Genomic DNA, 17390 nt, shown 5'->3' with positions numbered 1-17390 from the left:
ACAGTGGAGTGGGCTGGGCGGAAGGAGTACCAGGATGAGAGCTGAGGGTGGAGTAAATGAAAGTGGTTATCATGGTTATCATGTGTAGCTGCTCTTTGTATTGAGTCCTGAGTTCAAATCCAGGGACTAAAAATGAGTATATATATATATAGGTCTTAATAATCCAACAATACATACAGCCATACCATGTCAGCCACAATATCAATACAGTCAATACTCGTAGTTTACCAATGCAAATATTGAGTGATGAGTGTTGAAAGAGAGGATGGCAAAAGTAAAGACGTTGCAATTTAGAGAAAATAGCAATGGGTGCCGACGCAACGCGCCAATGAGAGCGGCAACAAGAGAGAAGTAACCATCAAGAGCCTTTGATTCCCTCAATAAAAGCTTCCTTATAAGAATGGCCATGAAATTAGCTAGCAATTCCAATCTATTCAATCCCCCTCTAAAAACATTGAAACAGCCACCATACCTCCAGCTCATAAGATTCTCTGCAGGGCGTAAAATAGCTTCTTAACTCTCTCTCTCTTTTCGTCTCAAGACCCACTTTTTTTTCCTTTACTCTGTGTCCTTTTAAAGTGCAGACTTGAAAAATTGGCGAGAGTTGGGAGCCGTGTTGGTTCTCTTGCAATACCTCAACTTGTCATGTACGACGCGCCTGATCAAAATTTGAAGACCATTTGCTGTGTTTGACTGTAAGGAGGTTCCAAGTAGATGATGGCGAGGGAAGGTCACAAAAATGGACATCATTCCACATTCCCACCAGCCCCCTGTCAACACTGGCATCCAGCGTGACCAAAATATCCTTGAACAAGAATCGGAGTCCTGTTTTGAACACGTTATTTCCACCTGATGACCAGCCTACAGTATTTCACTCTTTCTGTGCAATACATCCTTTACTCTAAAAATGAGTGATCCAATAAGCGAAAACCAATATACCGTATTGTTGAACTGTCAATTTCCGATACCGATATACATAACATGACATATCTCCTGCATCTTCACGAAAACCAATATACCGTATTGTTGAACTGTCATTTTCCGATACCGATATGCATAACATGACATATCTCCTGCATCTTCAAACAGTTAAAATAATGCATAAGGCTAAATATGCTCCACATTATTATTTATTATTTATTATACGGGAGCCAGGCAACGACATTTTGTTGGCAATTTCACTGCTGTGTTATTGTGCAATGACAAGAAAGAAAGAAAGAAAGAAAGAAAGAAGGAAAGAAGGAAAGAAAGAAAGAAAGAAAGAAGGAAGGAAAGAAGGAAAGAAAGAAGAAAAGAAGGAAGGAAGGGAAGTTGGAAGGAAGGAAAGAAGGAAGGAAGGAAAGTTGGAAGGAAAGAAGGAAGGAAGCAAAGAAGGAAGGTAGCAAAGAAGGAAGGTAGGAAAGAAGGAAAGAAGGAAAGAAGGAAGGAAGGAAGGAAGGAAAGAAAGAAAGAAGAAAAGAAGGAAGGAAGGAAAGAAGCAAGGAAGGAAGGAAGGAAGGAAGGAAGGAAGGAAGGAAAGAAGGAAGGAAGGAAGGAAGGAAGGAAGGAAGGAAGGAAGGAAGGAAGGAAGGAAGGAAGGAAGGAAGGAAGGAAGGAAGGAAAGAAGGAACAAAGGAAGGAGGGAAGGAAGGAAGGAAAGATGAAAGGAAGGACAGAAGGAAAGAAAGAATGAAAGAAGGAAAGAAAGAAGGAAGGAAAGAAGGAAAGAAGGAAAGAAAGAAGAAAAGAAGGAAGGAAGGAAAGAAGGAAGGAAAGTTGGAAGGAAGGAAAGAAGGAAGGAAGGAAGGAAAGAAGGAAGGAAGCAAAGAAGGAAGGTAGGAAAGAAGGAAAGAAGGAAGGAAAGAAGGAAGGAAGGAAGGAAGGAAGGAAGGAAGGAAGGAACAAAGGAAGGAGGGAAGGAAGGAAGGAAAGAAAGACGAAAGGAAGGAAAGACAAAAGGAAGGACAGAAGGAAAGAAAGACGAAAGGAAGGAAAGACGAAAGGAAGGACAGAAGGAAAGAAAGAATGAAAGAAGGAAAGAAAGAAGGAAGGAAAGAAGGAAAGAAGGAAGGAAGCAAAGAAGGAAGGTAGGAAAGAAGGAAAGAAGGAAGGAAGGAAGGAAGGAAGGAAGGAAGGAAGGAAGGAAGGAAGGAAGGAAGGAAGGAAAGAAGGAAAGAAGGAAAGAAGGAAAGAAGGAACGAAGGAACGAAGGAAGGAGGGAGGGAAGCAAAGAAGGAAAGAAGGAAGGAAAGAAAGAAGGAAAGAAAGAAGGAAGGAAAGAAAAAAGGAAATAAGGAATGAAAGAAGGAAAGAAGGAAAGAAGGAAGGAAGGAAAGAAGGAAAGAAGGAAAGAAGGAAAGAAGGAAAGAAGGAAAGAAGGAAAGAAGGAAAGAAGGAAAGAAGGAAAGAAGGAAAGAAGCAAAGAAGGAAAGAAGCAAAGAAGGAAAGAAGGAAAGAAGGTTAAGTTATTTAACTCTTATAAATGAAGTGGTTAGCGCACAGGCCTCACAGCTAGGAGACCCGAGTTCAATTCCACCCTCGGCCATGTCTGTGTGGAGTTTGCATGTTCTCCCCGTGCATGCGTGGTTTTTCTAAAGAAGCCAAAAGCTGTATTTGTGACCCAGGGAAATGAGCAAGGCAGCGGGGAAGCCATAGTTGTGTGTGTGTGACCTCCAGTAGAAGCAGTAGAAATAGCTGCCCCACTTGTAGACACACTTTCCACTGCTAGCCGACAGTGCGCCGGGGTAGCTAACCTACATAGCTGCATTATCTTCCTACTCACGAGGGTTTGAGGGGTGGGGGAGTGGGGAGGGAGGGGGGGTCTCAAATCAGGCCGCACATGCTGCAAGCCGCTGCAGAGTTAAGTCACCTGCGCTGCTAGCCTACCTTGCTAGCGGGCAGCCAGCTGCTCCTCTAATTAAGATCCCAGCCACTCAAGGGGGCAGAGGCGGGGTAGGGGGGGTGGGTGAGCATATGGAGGTGCTACTCTCGGCCTGAGAATAGATCACAAAGCTGTACGCTTGAGCTCTGGCCAAACTTCCCAAATTTTTGGACATGTCGAGGACATGGGAGCTGACAGACTTGGGATCCACTTTTTTTTGGTTAGAATCAATGTGATCTTTTCTCTGCTTTGAATATCAAACTGACACCTGTGAGGGTGACGTTTGTGTTCATGAAAATTGGATGGAACCTTGGTTAGCATCCCATTCAACTGTAATCTGAAACCAAGGTGGAGATTGACATAAAATACAATGGAACCTTGGTTAGCATCCCATTTAGATGTAATCTGAAACCAAGGTGGACATTAACATAAAATACAATGGAACCTTGGTTAGCATCCCATTCAAATGTAATCTAAAAACCAAAGTGGAGATTGACATAAAATACAATGGAACCTTGGTTAGCATCCCATTCAGATGTAATCTGAAACCAAGGTGGACATTGACATAAAATACAATGGAACCTTGGTTAGCATCCCATTCAACTGTAATCTGAAACCAAGGTGGAGATTAACATAAAATACAATGGAACCTTGGTTAGCATCCCATTCAGATGTAATCTGAAACCAAGGTGGACATTGACATAAAATACAATGGAACCTCGGTTAGCATCCCATTCATGTATAATCTGAAACCAAGGTGGAGATTGACATAAAATGAGTACAATGGAACCTTGGTTAGCATCCTAAAATAAGTACAATGGAACCTTGGTTAGCATCCCATTCAGATGTGATCTGAAGCCAAGGTGGAGATTGACATAAAATAAGTACAATGGAACCTTGGTTAGCATCCCATTCAGATGTAATCTGAAACCAAGGTGGACAATGACATAAAATACAATGGAACCTCGGTTAGCATCCCATTCAGGTATAATCTGAAACCAAGGTGGAGATTGACATAAAATGAGTACAATGGAACCTTGGTTAGCATCCTAAAATAAGTACAATGGAACCTTGGTTAGCATCCTATTCAGATGTGATCTGAAGCCAAGGTGGCGATTGACATAAAATGAGTACAATGGAACCTTGGTTAGCATCCCATTCAGATGTAATCTGAAACCAAGGTTGACAATGACATAAAATACAATGGAACCTCGGTTAGCATCCCATTCAGGTATAATCTGAAACCAAGGTGGAGACTGACATAAAATGAGTACAATGGAACCTTGGTTAGCATCCTAAAATAAGTACAATGGAACCTTGGTTAGCATCCCATTCAGGTATAATCTGAAACCAAGGTGGAGATTGACATCAAATAAGTACAACGGAACCTTGGTTAGCATCATTAATTCATCCTAGATGCTAATGGAATCAATTTGTCTCGATAGGCTCCAGCAATTGTAAACACGATGTAAATTATTAGCATGTCCAAAACAAATAAATTAACACTACCATTTTCAATTAAAAAGCTGCAAAAACGACAATAAATTATTATTTTTTAAATTGTTTTTAAAAAAATTGTGGAAAACATGTAGAAAAAATAGTTTGTGAAGTAAATGGGTTCTGTGTTAATGACATCGCCGTGTTTATAATTGAATTATGCGACGAGGCATGACAACACATACAACACAATAATGACTCTGTGTGTGTGCCGTCCGTGGCAACCTATTTTTCTGAAGTTACTTTCAAGAACATGTCTTTCTTGTATTGACTTTGCTATCCAGGACTAATGGCTGCACCCCCACTCCCCAACCCCCCCCGAACAATCACTTATTTAACACTGACAAATAAAAACATATGCAGTACATTACAGACAAAGCCTCACTTTTGCTTGCTTAAGCCTAAAGAACCATTCAATAAAAGGTGAGGCCGTCGCTGACTGCATTATTGGAAATGCATTAGTGCGAGTGGGTGTGCGGTGCCAGGAGGGTGATAAAAAGCTTTAAAAAAACGAGAAAAAAAAAACAAAACATAAGATTAAGAAAACAACATGACTAAGTAATAATGACATCTAATCTGGTGGAACTAAATAAACACAAACATAAGAGATCCCCCGTAGAGCCTGATGTATTCATAATGCATTTATTAACAGCGATAATGTTAACGATGTCCCGTGAGATGTCAACATAACATGAAAGAACAACCAGCCTCCAAGGTGGTTGCTCTTTCTTGGGCTTCTTGCCCCCCCCCCCCATTCCCCCCAACGACAAGGTAGTGTTAAGAGAAAGAGAAGAGCGTAAGGTGTGAAGAAGAAACTCCACCTGAAGTGTGACTTATCAAGAGTACACTTAATTGGTTCCATACCAGACCGCTATAAGTAGGGTTCATTATTCACAGAATATTTTTTATCAGGCATAGAAAACCTGTTTTATATCGTCGTGTAGCGTCCACCACGGTTACGCGTTGAAAGGATACATAGCCCTACAACACAATACTACAGTCAAAATCATCAAAAATGTCTTGCACAGAGAGGGACTGCTTTGGAAACATGGACGGGATTGAATAAGTTTATAAAGGCTTATTTTTACACTTGTGTTAGAAAGGGAGTTGAACCTGCGATACTGTAATATTGCTCAAAAGTGACACCCCATTCATTTAATGACATAAAATACAATGGAACCTTGGTTAGCATCACATTCAGATGTAATCTGAAACCAAGGTGGAGATTGACATAAAATACAATGGAACCTTGGTTAGCGTCCCATTCAGATGTAATCTGAAACCAAGGTGGAGATTGACATAAAATACAATGGAACCTTGGTTAGCATCCCATTCAGATGTAATCTGAAACCAAGGTGGACATTGACATAAAATACAATGGAACCTTGGTTAGCATCCCATTCAGATGTAGTCTGAAACCAAGGTGGAGATTGACATAAAATACAATGTAACCTTGGTTAGCATCCCATTCAGGTGTAATCTGAAACCAAGGTGGAGATTGCTATAAAATACAATGGAACCTTGGTTAGCATCCCATTCAGATGTAATCTGAAACCAAGGTGGAGATTGCTATAAAATACAATGGAACCTTGGTTAGCATCACATTCTGATGTAATCTGAAACCAAGGTGGAGATTGACATAAAATACTATGAAACCTTGGTTAGCATCCCATTCAGATGTAATCTGAAACCAAGGTGGAGATTGACATAAAATACAATGTAACCTTGGCTAGCATCCCATTCAGATGCAATCTGAAACCAAGGTGGACATTGAAATAAAATACAATGGAACCTTGGTTAGCATCCCATTCAGATGTAATCTGAAACCAAGGTGGAGATTGACATAAAATAAGGTAGGTAATTTGAATAACAATAGCACCAATTCTTCTGTAGACCACCCATCTGCCAGGGCCAATAAGTCGAATTGGGCGTTAAACAGTACCGCCATACTGTACCTGAAAGTCATCATTGTGGGTGGAATTCCCCCACCAACACAATGTGAGCGTTGGCTTTATGCTGCTATCTGCTCCGGTAGATAAGTAGCTATCTAGCTGTGTTGGACAGACGGTGCCTTAAGTCCGCACTCCATGCCCTTCCCCTCCCACTCAATGTCCATAAACATCGCCTTGTACCTCGCGGTGGCGTCGCAAGCCAATAGCACAGACGCAAAGGTGCATTCACGGACATCTGTGTCATTACACTTTGCACTTTTTTTTTCTGTAAAGACTCCGCCACCCACTGAAAACGGCTCCACCAGTTGAGAATGACTGATCTAAATGTTTATATAGTTCAGTGTGGGAGAAAAAAGAATACAAAGACTTTGTAAAGTGTCTTAAGTCATAAACACACACGGGACCATCTGTCATTTCCATCTGCAGCACCTGAAGCTGAGAAACAAGAGCTGAGCAGCCATAGAGGTGGAGATGGGCTCGAACTGGACAGCATGAACTGGTAGAGCAGAATCACCCACTTGGCATTTGAATATGGTGCTTTATAGTGGACTCAAAGCATGTCAAGAAGGGGGGGCGGGGACCTTTATAAGACGAGATGTACAAAACCGTAGTCAAAGATCTTCTATATGACAGGAGTGCTTGACTGTCTCTAAGGAACTACAGCAAAAACGCAGCCCCAGAGCCACAAAAGGTTGGTGGTTGGATCCTCACCCGCCCCCACCCAACACGTGCCATTGGACCCAGCTGGCCAGAGTGGGGCCTAGTTGAATGGGCGCCATAAGGTGGAGATTGACATAAAATACAATGGAACCTTGGTTAGCATCCCATTCAGATGTAATCTGAAACCAAGGTGGAGATTGACATAAAATACAACGGAACCTTGGTTAGCATCCCATTCAGATGTAATCTGAAACCAAGGTGGAGATTGACATAAAATACAATGGAACCTTGGTTAGCATCCCATTCAGGTGTAATCTGAAACCAAGGTGGAAATTGACATAAAATACAACGGAACCTTGGTTAGCATCCCATTCAGGTGTAATCTGAAACCAAGGTGGAGATTGACATAAAATACAACGGAACCTTGGTTAGCATCCCATTCAGATGTAATCTGAAACCAAGGTGGAGATTGACATAAAATACAACGGAACCTTGGTTAGCATCCCATTCTGCTTTCTGTGTCCTTTAAATTGCCCCTCGGGGAAAAACTTGAACTGGTGCAAAGATCATTTCTATGACAGGAGCGCACTGCTGTTTTTTTATGCCAAACTGCAAAAAAAAAAAAAAATGCTAATCAAAGATTCTATTTGGGACAGGAGCACTCTGCTGTTTTATTTTAAGGACTGCTAAAATGCTAGCCAAAGATCCTTCGACTCTTTTTAGGACCTACTGAAAAAAAAAAAAAAAATGCTGATCAAAGATTCTGTTTGGGACAGGAGTACTCTGCTGTTCTTAAGGACATACTGCAAAAAAAGAAAAAAAAAAAAACGCTAATAGTCGTGGTGTAACACACAGAGATGAATGAGCCCGATGGCCTATTTTGGAAAAAGATGTTCTTCGTTCTGACCCTAACACGCTGTTCCTGTTTTCCGTGCAGGAAGACATTCATTACATGTGCTACGTTCCCATACTGTCAGGCAACGGTGAAGCCAAGGAGGCCATGTCAACTGAGGGCGTCAGGTAGGCTGCATTGTGGGAATCGAGGAGTAGGAGGTAGTCGGCTATCTTATGAATGTCATGGCGGTTTCACAAGGAGCATGATGGATTAGAGCTTTAGCTAACCGTGAAAAGATGCTCTTTAAGAGATGGAAAAGAATATAAGAAGAGAGATCGGACGGGATAAGAGAAGATTTTTTTTGCGAGCCGCTATTTCGTGATGCTTTTTCTCACTCGCTCTCACCTCCGGCCCCATGTGTTCGGTCTGTGTAGCGTGGTCAGTCGCATGGCCGTCTTTCATCTTCAGGGCAGCTTTGGCGCTCTCCTGCATATAAAAAAAAAAACACACACACACACACAAACAGAGTCAGCGGCGTCCAAAAAGAGAAAAGGCGAACATCAAATGGAGATTAATTAGAACAGTTGCACGCTCTACCCCTCAACCCCACCCCCCGTGCCTGCAGACCCCCATGTGTCGCGCCCACTCGCACCACGACACGCTACTCTCGCAAAATTTCCACGAGCATTAATCCTTTTTTTTGCTTTGTCATCCTGGAAAACCTGATAATACTCATAAAAGCTGGACAGCAAAGCGATGCTGTATTTAACCCCTTGGAGTCCAAGGGAGGTTCTTCTTGTTCTTCTATATCTCACCAGGTATGATTCTTTTTATACATATCAAGAAGTATAAAATGACATAAAGGTGATTTTTTTTTTACAACCATAATAAATAATGATCATAAATATAACAAAATAACCTAAATAGTCTCTTCTACTGCAAGCAAACAGCATGATTTTAGTTTTATTTAACTTCAAGGACAATAAGGTGACATAACCATATACTAGTTCATTTTCTACCGATTATCCTCACGAGGGTCGCAGGGGGTGCTGGAGCCTATCCCAGCTGTCTTCGGGCGAGACTGACTGGTGGCCAGCCAATCACAGGGCACATATAGACAAACAACCATTCACACTCACATTCATACCTATGGACAATTTAATAACCTAAATAGTCTTTTCTACTGCAACCATGATTTTAGTTTTATTTAGCTTCACAGTGCTATCATCCAACTTCCAACTTTGAACAGTTTTGGTCCCAATATTGACCCCTGGGGTACTCCACACGTACACCAGTACCACACGTGCTGGAGCCTATCCCAGCTGTCTTTGGGGAAAGAGGCGGGGTACACCCTGGACTGACTGGTGGCCAGCCAATCACAGGGCACATATAGACAAACAACCATTCACACTCACATTCATACCTATGGACAATTTGGAGTCGCTAATTAACCTAGCATGTTTTTGGAATGTGGGAGGAAACCGGAGTACCCGGAGAAAACCGAGTTTAATATTTGCAATGGTAAAAACTGATCTGGCTTAAGGTATGATGGTCATAACTAAGGATCGGCCGATATATCGGGCCGATATTTGCGTTCTTTACGTGAATCGGTATCGGCCGATACGCGCATGAGTTCGCCGATGTATTTTATCTACATGTATGTATGTATTTTATCTACATGTTCAGATCGCTAATTTTAGAATTCTAGCAATGCTAACGTTAGCATGCAAACACATAGCATCACAGTGCTCATAGTGTTTATATCTGTGTCTAGCTATAAAAAAGTATAAAAATGCTACTATGCTACTGTTAGCATGCCAGCAACGCTGAAGTGCCAAAATTAGCATGCTAACAACACGCAAGATAGTGCTACGTCTTTAAATGTCTACTTGTGAAAATGGCTAAAAAGGCTACTATGACAATGTTAACATGTTAGCAATGATAACATTAGCATGCCAACACCTAGGATTATAGTGGTAAGTGTTCATTCATTCATTCATTCATTTTCTACCACTTATCCTCACGAGGGGTCGCGGGTCTTTTGGGCGAGAGGCGGGGTACACCCTGGACTGGTGTCCAGCCAATCACAGGGCACATATAGACAAACAACCATTCACACTCACATTCATACCTATGAACAATTTGGAGTCGCTAATTAACCTAGCATGTTTTTGGAATGTGGGAGGAAACCGGAGTACCCGGAAAAAAACCCACGCATGCACGGGGGAGAACATGCAAACTACCGCACAGAAATGGCCGAGGGCGGATTTGAACCTGGGTCTCCTAGCTGTGAGGTCTGCGCACTAACCACTGCAAAATAATAATTAATAATAACAATTAAAGGGGACCTATTATGCTCATTTTTCAGCCCTTTCTGTGGAGTTGTGGACTCCTATAGAGCAGCTACACACAATAACAGCACACAAAGCTCTCTAGTTCTTCCAGAATCTGCACCTATTCAGCTGTATACCAGTATCGCCACTGCAGTTCATGACTTAAAATGACTTAAACGATCCCCTTTGAGTGGGATAGTTGTGTCTATATATGTGGTGTGTTGTAGGGAAACCTTGTCTGGGACAAATTTGGAATCGTCAATTAACCTAGCATGTTTTTGGGGAGATAACGTAAATATCCAATTAGCTTGAATGCACCTCGCACCCTAGCGGGTTCCGTAACAAATAATAAAAGACACATCGAGCTTCAATGTCCTTCTTTGACATAATCCATACGTTTGCATGAGTTTTTAACCTTCACCGCAGAGAAGCGCAGACTCTTATTTGATCTGCACGGCATTGTTTGGAAAAAGGCGAGGTTGCAAGTATCATGAATTCTGCACTATTTACCCCGGGAGCCTTTTATCAACACGGTAACCAATCATCCTGACATCGCTCCCCTGCACTCACGGCTTGGAGAACAGAATTGGGCTTTGCCGGGGACTGCGGCTGCGAGATACGGAAAAAGTTCATTAACCTTAATTGGAATTATCAAGCAAATTAAAAGATGCTGTGAATAGTTCATGGGTGAGGGCATGTGTGCACGTAGACTATTTCCGTGTTAAGTACCGTGCAGCTATTAGGGGTACGGGTTTTGTGCTGATACTCATATTGATCCAACATCGACACAAATCATACATATTTTTATTATTTAGTCCAGGGTGTACCCCGCCTCTCGCCCAAAAGACCCGCAACCCTCATGACCCCATAAGCGGTAGAAAATGAATGAATGAATGAATGAACACTTACCACTATTATCCTAGGTGTTGGCATGCTAATGTTATCATTGCTAGCATGTTAACTTTGTCATAGTAGCCTTTTTAGCCATTTTTATAAGTAGACATTTAAAGACGTAGCACTATCATGCTTGTTGTTACCTTTTTCCGTTCTTTAGTAATCAGCAGTAAAACATTGGTACTTTACAGCAAAATTGTCACCCCCCCCCCAAAAAAAATGGGCTGCACGGTGTCCGAGTGGTTAGCACACAGGTCTCACAGCTAGGACACCCGCGTTCAATTCCACCCTCTGACACCAAAAACATGCTAGGTTAATTGGCGACGCCAAATTGTCCATTGGTATGAATGTGAGTGTGAATGGTTGTTTGTCTATATGTGCCCTGTGATTGGCTGGCCACCAGTCCAGGGTGTACCCCGCCTCTCGCCCAAAAGACCCGCGACCCCTCGTGAGGATAAGCAGTAGAAAATAAATGAATGAATGAACACTTACCACTATTATCCTAGGTGTTGGCATGCTAATGTTAATATTGCTAGCATGTTAACATTGTCATAGTAGCCTTTTTAGCCATTTTCATAAGTAGACATTTAAAGACGTGTCACTATCATGCTTGTTGTTAGCATGCTAATTTTGGCACTTCGGTGTTGCTAGCATGCTAACAGTAGTATAGTAGCATTTTTATACATTTTCATAGCTAGGCACAGATATAAACACTTGGCCCGGTGATGCTATGTGTTTGCATGCTAATGTTAGCATTGCTAGCATTCTAAAATTAGCGTTTCCTCCCACATTCCAAAAACATGCTAGGTTAATTGGCGACTCCAAATTGTCCATAGGTATGAATGTGAGTGTGAATGGTTGTTTGTCTATATGTGCCCTGTGATTGGCTGGCCACCAGTCCAGGATGTACCCCGCCTCTTGCCCGAAGACAGCTGGGATAGGTTCCAGCACCCCCGCGACCCTTGTGAGGATAAGTGGTAGAAAATGAATGAATGAATGAACACTTACCACTATTATCCTAGGTGTTGGCATGCTAATGTTATTATTGCTAGCATGTTAACATTGTCATATTAGCCTTTTTTAGCCATTTTCATAAGTAGACATTTAAAGACGTAGCACTATCATGCTTACTGTTAGCATGCTAATTTTGGCACTTCGGTGTTGCTAGCATGCTAACAGTAGTATAGTAGCATTTTTATACATTTTCATAGCTAGACACAGATATAAACACTTGCCACAGTGATGCTATGTGTTTGCATGCTAATGTTAGCATAGCTAGCATTCTAAAATTAGCGTTTCCTCCCGCATTCCAAAAACATGCTAGGTTAATTGGCGACTCCAAATTGTCCATAGGTAGGAATGTGAGTGTGAATGGTTGTTTGTCTATATGTGCCCTGTGATTGGCTGGCCACCAGTCCAGGGTGTACCCCGCCTCTTGCCCGAAGACAGCTGGGATAGGCTCCAGCAACCCCCGTGACCCTTGTGAGGATAAGTGGTAGAAAATGAATGAATGAATGAATGAACACTTACCACTATTATCCTAGGTGTTGGCATGCTAATGTTATCATTGCTAGCATGTTAACATTGTCATAGTAGCCTTTTTAGCCATTTTCATAAGTAGACATTTAAAGACGCAGCACTATCATACTTGTTGTTAGCATGCTAATTTTGGCACTTCGGTTTTGCTAGCATGCTAACAGTAGTATAGTAGCATTTTTATACATTTTCATAGTTAGACATAGATATAAACACTATAAGCACTGTGATGCTATTACATGACTAGCCATCTGAAACGCATGCACTTTGTACCAGTTGAAGCAAAATCCTTTAGCAAAAAGTAAAAAGTCATAAAATGTGACAGCAAAGTGATGGCCGGCCGGACAGCTAGCCAGCTAGCCAGCTAGCCAGGTCCTTGTAGGAGATAATTAATAGGTTTCCACTGGCAGATTTACACACGGAGTCAGGAGGAGCTTTTGGCTACGAGTTGCCCTTTCCTTCAAAGTGCTGCTGCACTTAAACTTGGCAAGCGGCAGGCAAGGTTTCCCTACTTTTCTCAACACACCACAAATATAGACACAACTATCCCACTCAAAGTGGATAGTTTAAGTCATTTTAAGTCATGAACTGCAGTGGCGATACAGGGATACAGCTGAATAGGTGCAGATTCTGGAAGAACTAGAAAGCTTTGTGTGTTGTTATTGTGTGTCGCTGCTCTACAGGAGTCCACAACTCCACAGAAAGGGCTGAAAAATTGTTAATTGTTAATATTAATTATCATTTTGCAGTGGTTAGCGCGCAGACCTCACAGCTAGGAGACCAGGGTTCAATTCCACCCTCGGCCATCTCTGTGCGGAGTTTGCATGTTCTCCTCCGTGCATTCTCCGGGTACTCCGGTTTTCTCCACACATTCCAAAAACATGCTAGGTTAATTAGCGACTCCAAATTGTCCATAGGTATGAATGTGAGTGTGAATGGTTGTTTGTCTATATGTGCCCTGTGATTGGCTGGCCACCAGTCCAGGGTTTACCCGAAGACAGCTGGGATACGCTCCAGCACCCCCGTGACCCTCGTGAGGATTTTGCTTCACACCAAAACAATAATGCTAAATTTTTTGACTCTGAGCATTTTTATGGTGTTCTATGCACAAATTTGGCTGCACGGTGGTCGAGTGGTTAGTGCATAGACCTCACAGCTAGGAGACCAGGGTTCAATTCCACCCTTGTGCATGTTCTCCGGGTTTTCTCCGGGTACTCCGGTTTCCTCCCACATTCCAAAAACATGCTAGGTTAATTAGCGACTCCAAATTGTCCATAGGTATGAATGTGAGTGTGAATGGTTGTTTGTCTATATGTGCCCTGTGATTGGCTGGCGCCTCTCGCCCGAAGACAGCTGGGATAGGCTCCAGCACCCCCTGCGACCCCCGTGAGGAAAAAGCGGTAGAAAATGAACATGACTGAGTTGGTACGGCCCGACATGGAGCGCTAACACGCTACTTGATTACAGCACTCATCATCATCTGAGTTCATGATGTTCTTTGCTTCATTATTGCTACTCCTGCAACCTGTAACACCTCAAACATAAGCAAAAGCATGCGGTGAGATGAGAAGAGACGTTCTTAACATTCTAAAAAAAAACAAAAAACGGGGAAGCTGAAAGAGATTGAGATGCGAGCGCCAAAAAAAAAAAAAAAAAACGCAAATCAGAAACAGATGCCAAATGAGATTCAAGTCAGTGGATATGACTGGCATGTCTCATTATGCGCAGACGTAACGCTGGCACATTATCCTGCTGAGGCCTGGCATTATGTCTGCGTTTGCGCTGCTTCGATAGAGCAAGTGACAAATTACAGACGTGTGGACGACAAACAAGTGACAACAATATTGTTGTTGGAAGAGGCAATTCTGGAGGGGATCCCACATCTCCCTGAATAGGTGGAGAATAACGCTCGTGTTGTGTTATGTGGACACCAGGGGTCTTAAATACGCAGCCCGCGGGCCTAATGTGGCCCGCAGGACACTAGTTTGAGGCCCCCGCCTTGATATGAAAGTTTAATGTTAGTGTGGCCCGCGGGCCAAATGTGTTCCTTCCTTCCTTCCTTCCTTCCTTCCTTCCTTCCTTCCTTCCTTCCTTCCTTCCTTCCTTCCTTCCTTCCTTCTTTCTTTCCTTCTTTCCTTCTTTCTTTACTTCCTTCTTTCTTTCCTACCTTCCTTCCGTCTTTCCTTCTTTCCTTCTTTCCTTCTTTCTTTCTTTCCTTCTTTCCTTCTTTCCTTCTTTCCTTCTTTCCTTCTTTCCTTCTTTCCTTCTTTCTTTCTTGTCATTGCACAATAACACAGCAGTGAAATTGCGAAATGTCGTGTAATAATAAATAATAAATAATAATGTGGAGAATATTTAGCCTTATGCATTATTTTAACTGTTTGAAGATGAACTATATCAGCAAGTTTGAAGTATTTGTGATTTTAGAAATAAGGAGTTAGTATGTTCTCTTGAGGCGGCATTATGAATTATCCTTACTGACCTTTTTTTTTTATATCAGCATAAAAATATGATATCGGTTCATTTTTTTTTCATGAAAAGCAATATTTAAAATTGCTGTATACAACACTAGTTTGAGGCCCCCGCCTTGATATGAAAGTTTAATGTTAGTGCGGCCTGCGCAAGTTTGATATGGATGCTGTATGGTATCATGTACCCAGAAAAAATTATTACGTTTGATTAATGTTCATGTTAAAGGTTAAATAACTGTTAATAGTTATCCTCCCTATCCGTGTGGAAGTGGTAAGTTTTTGGCTATTTAAGTTTAAAGGAAATAACTTGAAGGCTACCGTTTAGGTCGCTAGCTCTCTAGTTTAGCGAGTTAGCATGTGTCTCAAGACCCTGCAGTTGCGCAATATGTTGTAAATAAAAAGAGTATAAATGTGACTATAGTCGTGTTTTGTCATGTCTACAGGGCTCTAATAATGCTTTGTTCATTTTAATCTGAAAAAAATAATTTGTCTACCCACCAACTATATGTGGTTTCTTAAGTTTTTATTATTTGCCGTTTTATTATTATTATAATATTTATTTATTACTGATTGATTTTCTCTATTCTTGATTTGTTTATTTATTTTTCATCTTATTTTGTGCAGAAAAAAAATAAGATATTTGAGAACAGTGGAATGTTTTATCAGAGCTTTTATTGTAGAAAATCGGAACCAAAGTACTGAAAAAGTTGTATATTTTTATTAATAAATGCGTTTTTTTTTTGTTTTTTTTTTTTTTGAAAACCTGATGCAGCCTAGCCTTGCCCAGACCCTAGCTCCAGTGGCCCCCCAGGTAAATTGAGTTTGAGACCCCCTGGTGTACACAAAAGTATTGAGACACACCTCTGTGTGAATCATAATTCCATTGGTTTTGCCAATGAGCTTTTAATGATATTTTGTCACAAAGACTTGTACTCGTTAAGAAGTCATGCTTGTTATTTTCATAAAAGTTATCATCTTTGTCCTGGGTGGGAGCGTTAAAAAAAGATCTACGCTTCAAAGACAATTAATCCTTAATTCATATGCATTAAAATAAATCCAGAGCATTTCAAGTTGCTTTAATTATTCATGTCAAAGTTAAGGATTGGATCATTTGGACATACTTGGGAAGAACATTTTCTAACCACCCTAGCTGTATAGACATGGTTGGTATATACCAAAAGAAAGATTAGACTCTTAGAATCTTTCATTACAGAAAAAAAAGTCTTGTTTCTACCTTTTTCCGTTCTTTAGTAATCAGCAGTAAAACATTGGTACTTTTCAGCTAAATTGTCACCCCCCCAAAAATGGGCTGCACGGTGTGCAAGTGGTTAGCACACAGGCCTCGCAGCTAGGAGACCCGCGTTCAATTCCACCCTCAAACACCAAAAACATGCTAGGTTAATTAACGACTCCAAATTGTCCATAGGTATGAATGTGAGTGTGAATGGTTGTTTGTCTATATGTGCCCTGTGATTGGCTGGCCACCAGTCCAGGGTGTACCCCGCCTCTCGCCCGAAGACAGCTGGGATAGGCTCCAGCAACCCCCGCGACCCCGTGAGAATAAGTGGTAGAAAATGAATGAATGAATGAACACTTACCACTATTATCCTAGGTGTTAGCATGCTAATGTTATTATTGCTAGCATGTTAACATTGTCATAGGAGCCTTTTTAGCCATTTTCATAAGTAGACATTTAAGGACGTAGCACTATCATGCTTGTTGTTAGCATGCTAATTTTGGCACTTCGGTGTTGCTAGCATGCTAACAGTAGTATAGTAGCATTTTTATACATTTTTAGAGCTAGACACAGATATAAACACTTGGCACGGTGATGCTATGTGTTTGCATGCTAATGTTAGCATTGCTAGCATTCTAAAATTAGCGTTTCCTCCCACATTCCAAAAACATGCTAGGTTAATTGGCAACTCCAAATTGTCCATAGGTATGAATGTGAGTGTGAATGGTTGTTTGTCTATATGTGCCCTGTGATTGGCTGGCGACCAGTCCAGGGTGTACCCCGCCTCTCGCCCGAATACAGTTGGGATAGGCTCCAGCACCAAGTGGTAGAAAATGAATGAATGAACACTTACCACTATTATCCTAGGTGTTGGCATGCTAATGTTAGCATTGCTAGCATTGTTAACATTGTCATAGGAGCCTTTTTAGCCATTTTCATAAGTAGACATTTAAAGACGTAGCACTACCATGCTTGTTGTTAGCATGCTAATTTTGGCATTTCAGTGTTGCTAGCATGCTAACAGTAGTATAGTAGCATTTTTATAGCTAGACACAGATGTAAACACTTGGCACGGTGATGCTATGTGTTTGCATGCTAACATTAGCATTGCTAGC

General features: G+C 41.5%; 1 protein-coding gene across 2 annotated transcripts in view; it reads right to left on the bottom strand.

The window, feature by feature from the left end:
- The window catches only part of ccser1 (coiled-coil serine-rich protein 1), a 154440-nt gene that overhangs the window by 67825 nt on the left and 69225 nt on the right, over nucleotides 1-17390 (bottom strand). For both annotated transcript variants that reach the window (XM_058070765.1, XM_058070764.1), the window contains exon 10: nucleotides 8210-8290. In XM_058070765.1, coding sequence (XP_057926748.1) covers nucleotides 8210-8290 — 81 coding nt within the window. The remainder of the gene's footprint in view (nucleotides 1-8209; nucleotides 8291-17390) is intronic.

This window comes from Doryrhamphus excisus, chromosome 4 (assembly GCF_030265055.1).
Source record: "Doryrhamphus excisus isolate RoL2022-K1 chromosome 4, RoL_Dexc_1.0, whole genome shotgun sequence".
Lineage (NCBI taxonomy): Eukaryota > Metazoa > Chordata > Actinopteri > Syngnathiformes > Syngnathidae > Doryrhamphus > Doryrhamphus excisus.
The sequence above is the reverse complement of the archived record's forward strand: the minus strand, read 5'-3'. Positions and strand labels throughout refer to the sequence as shown.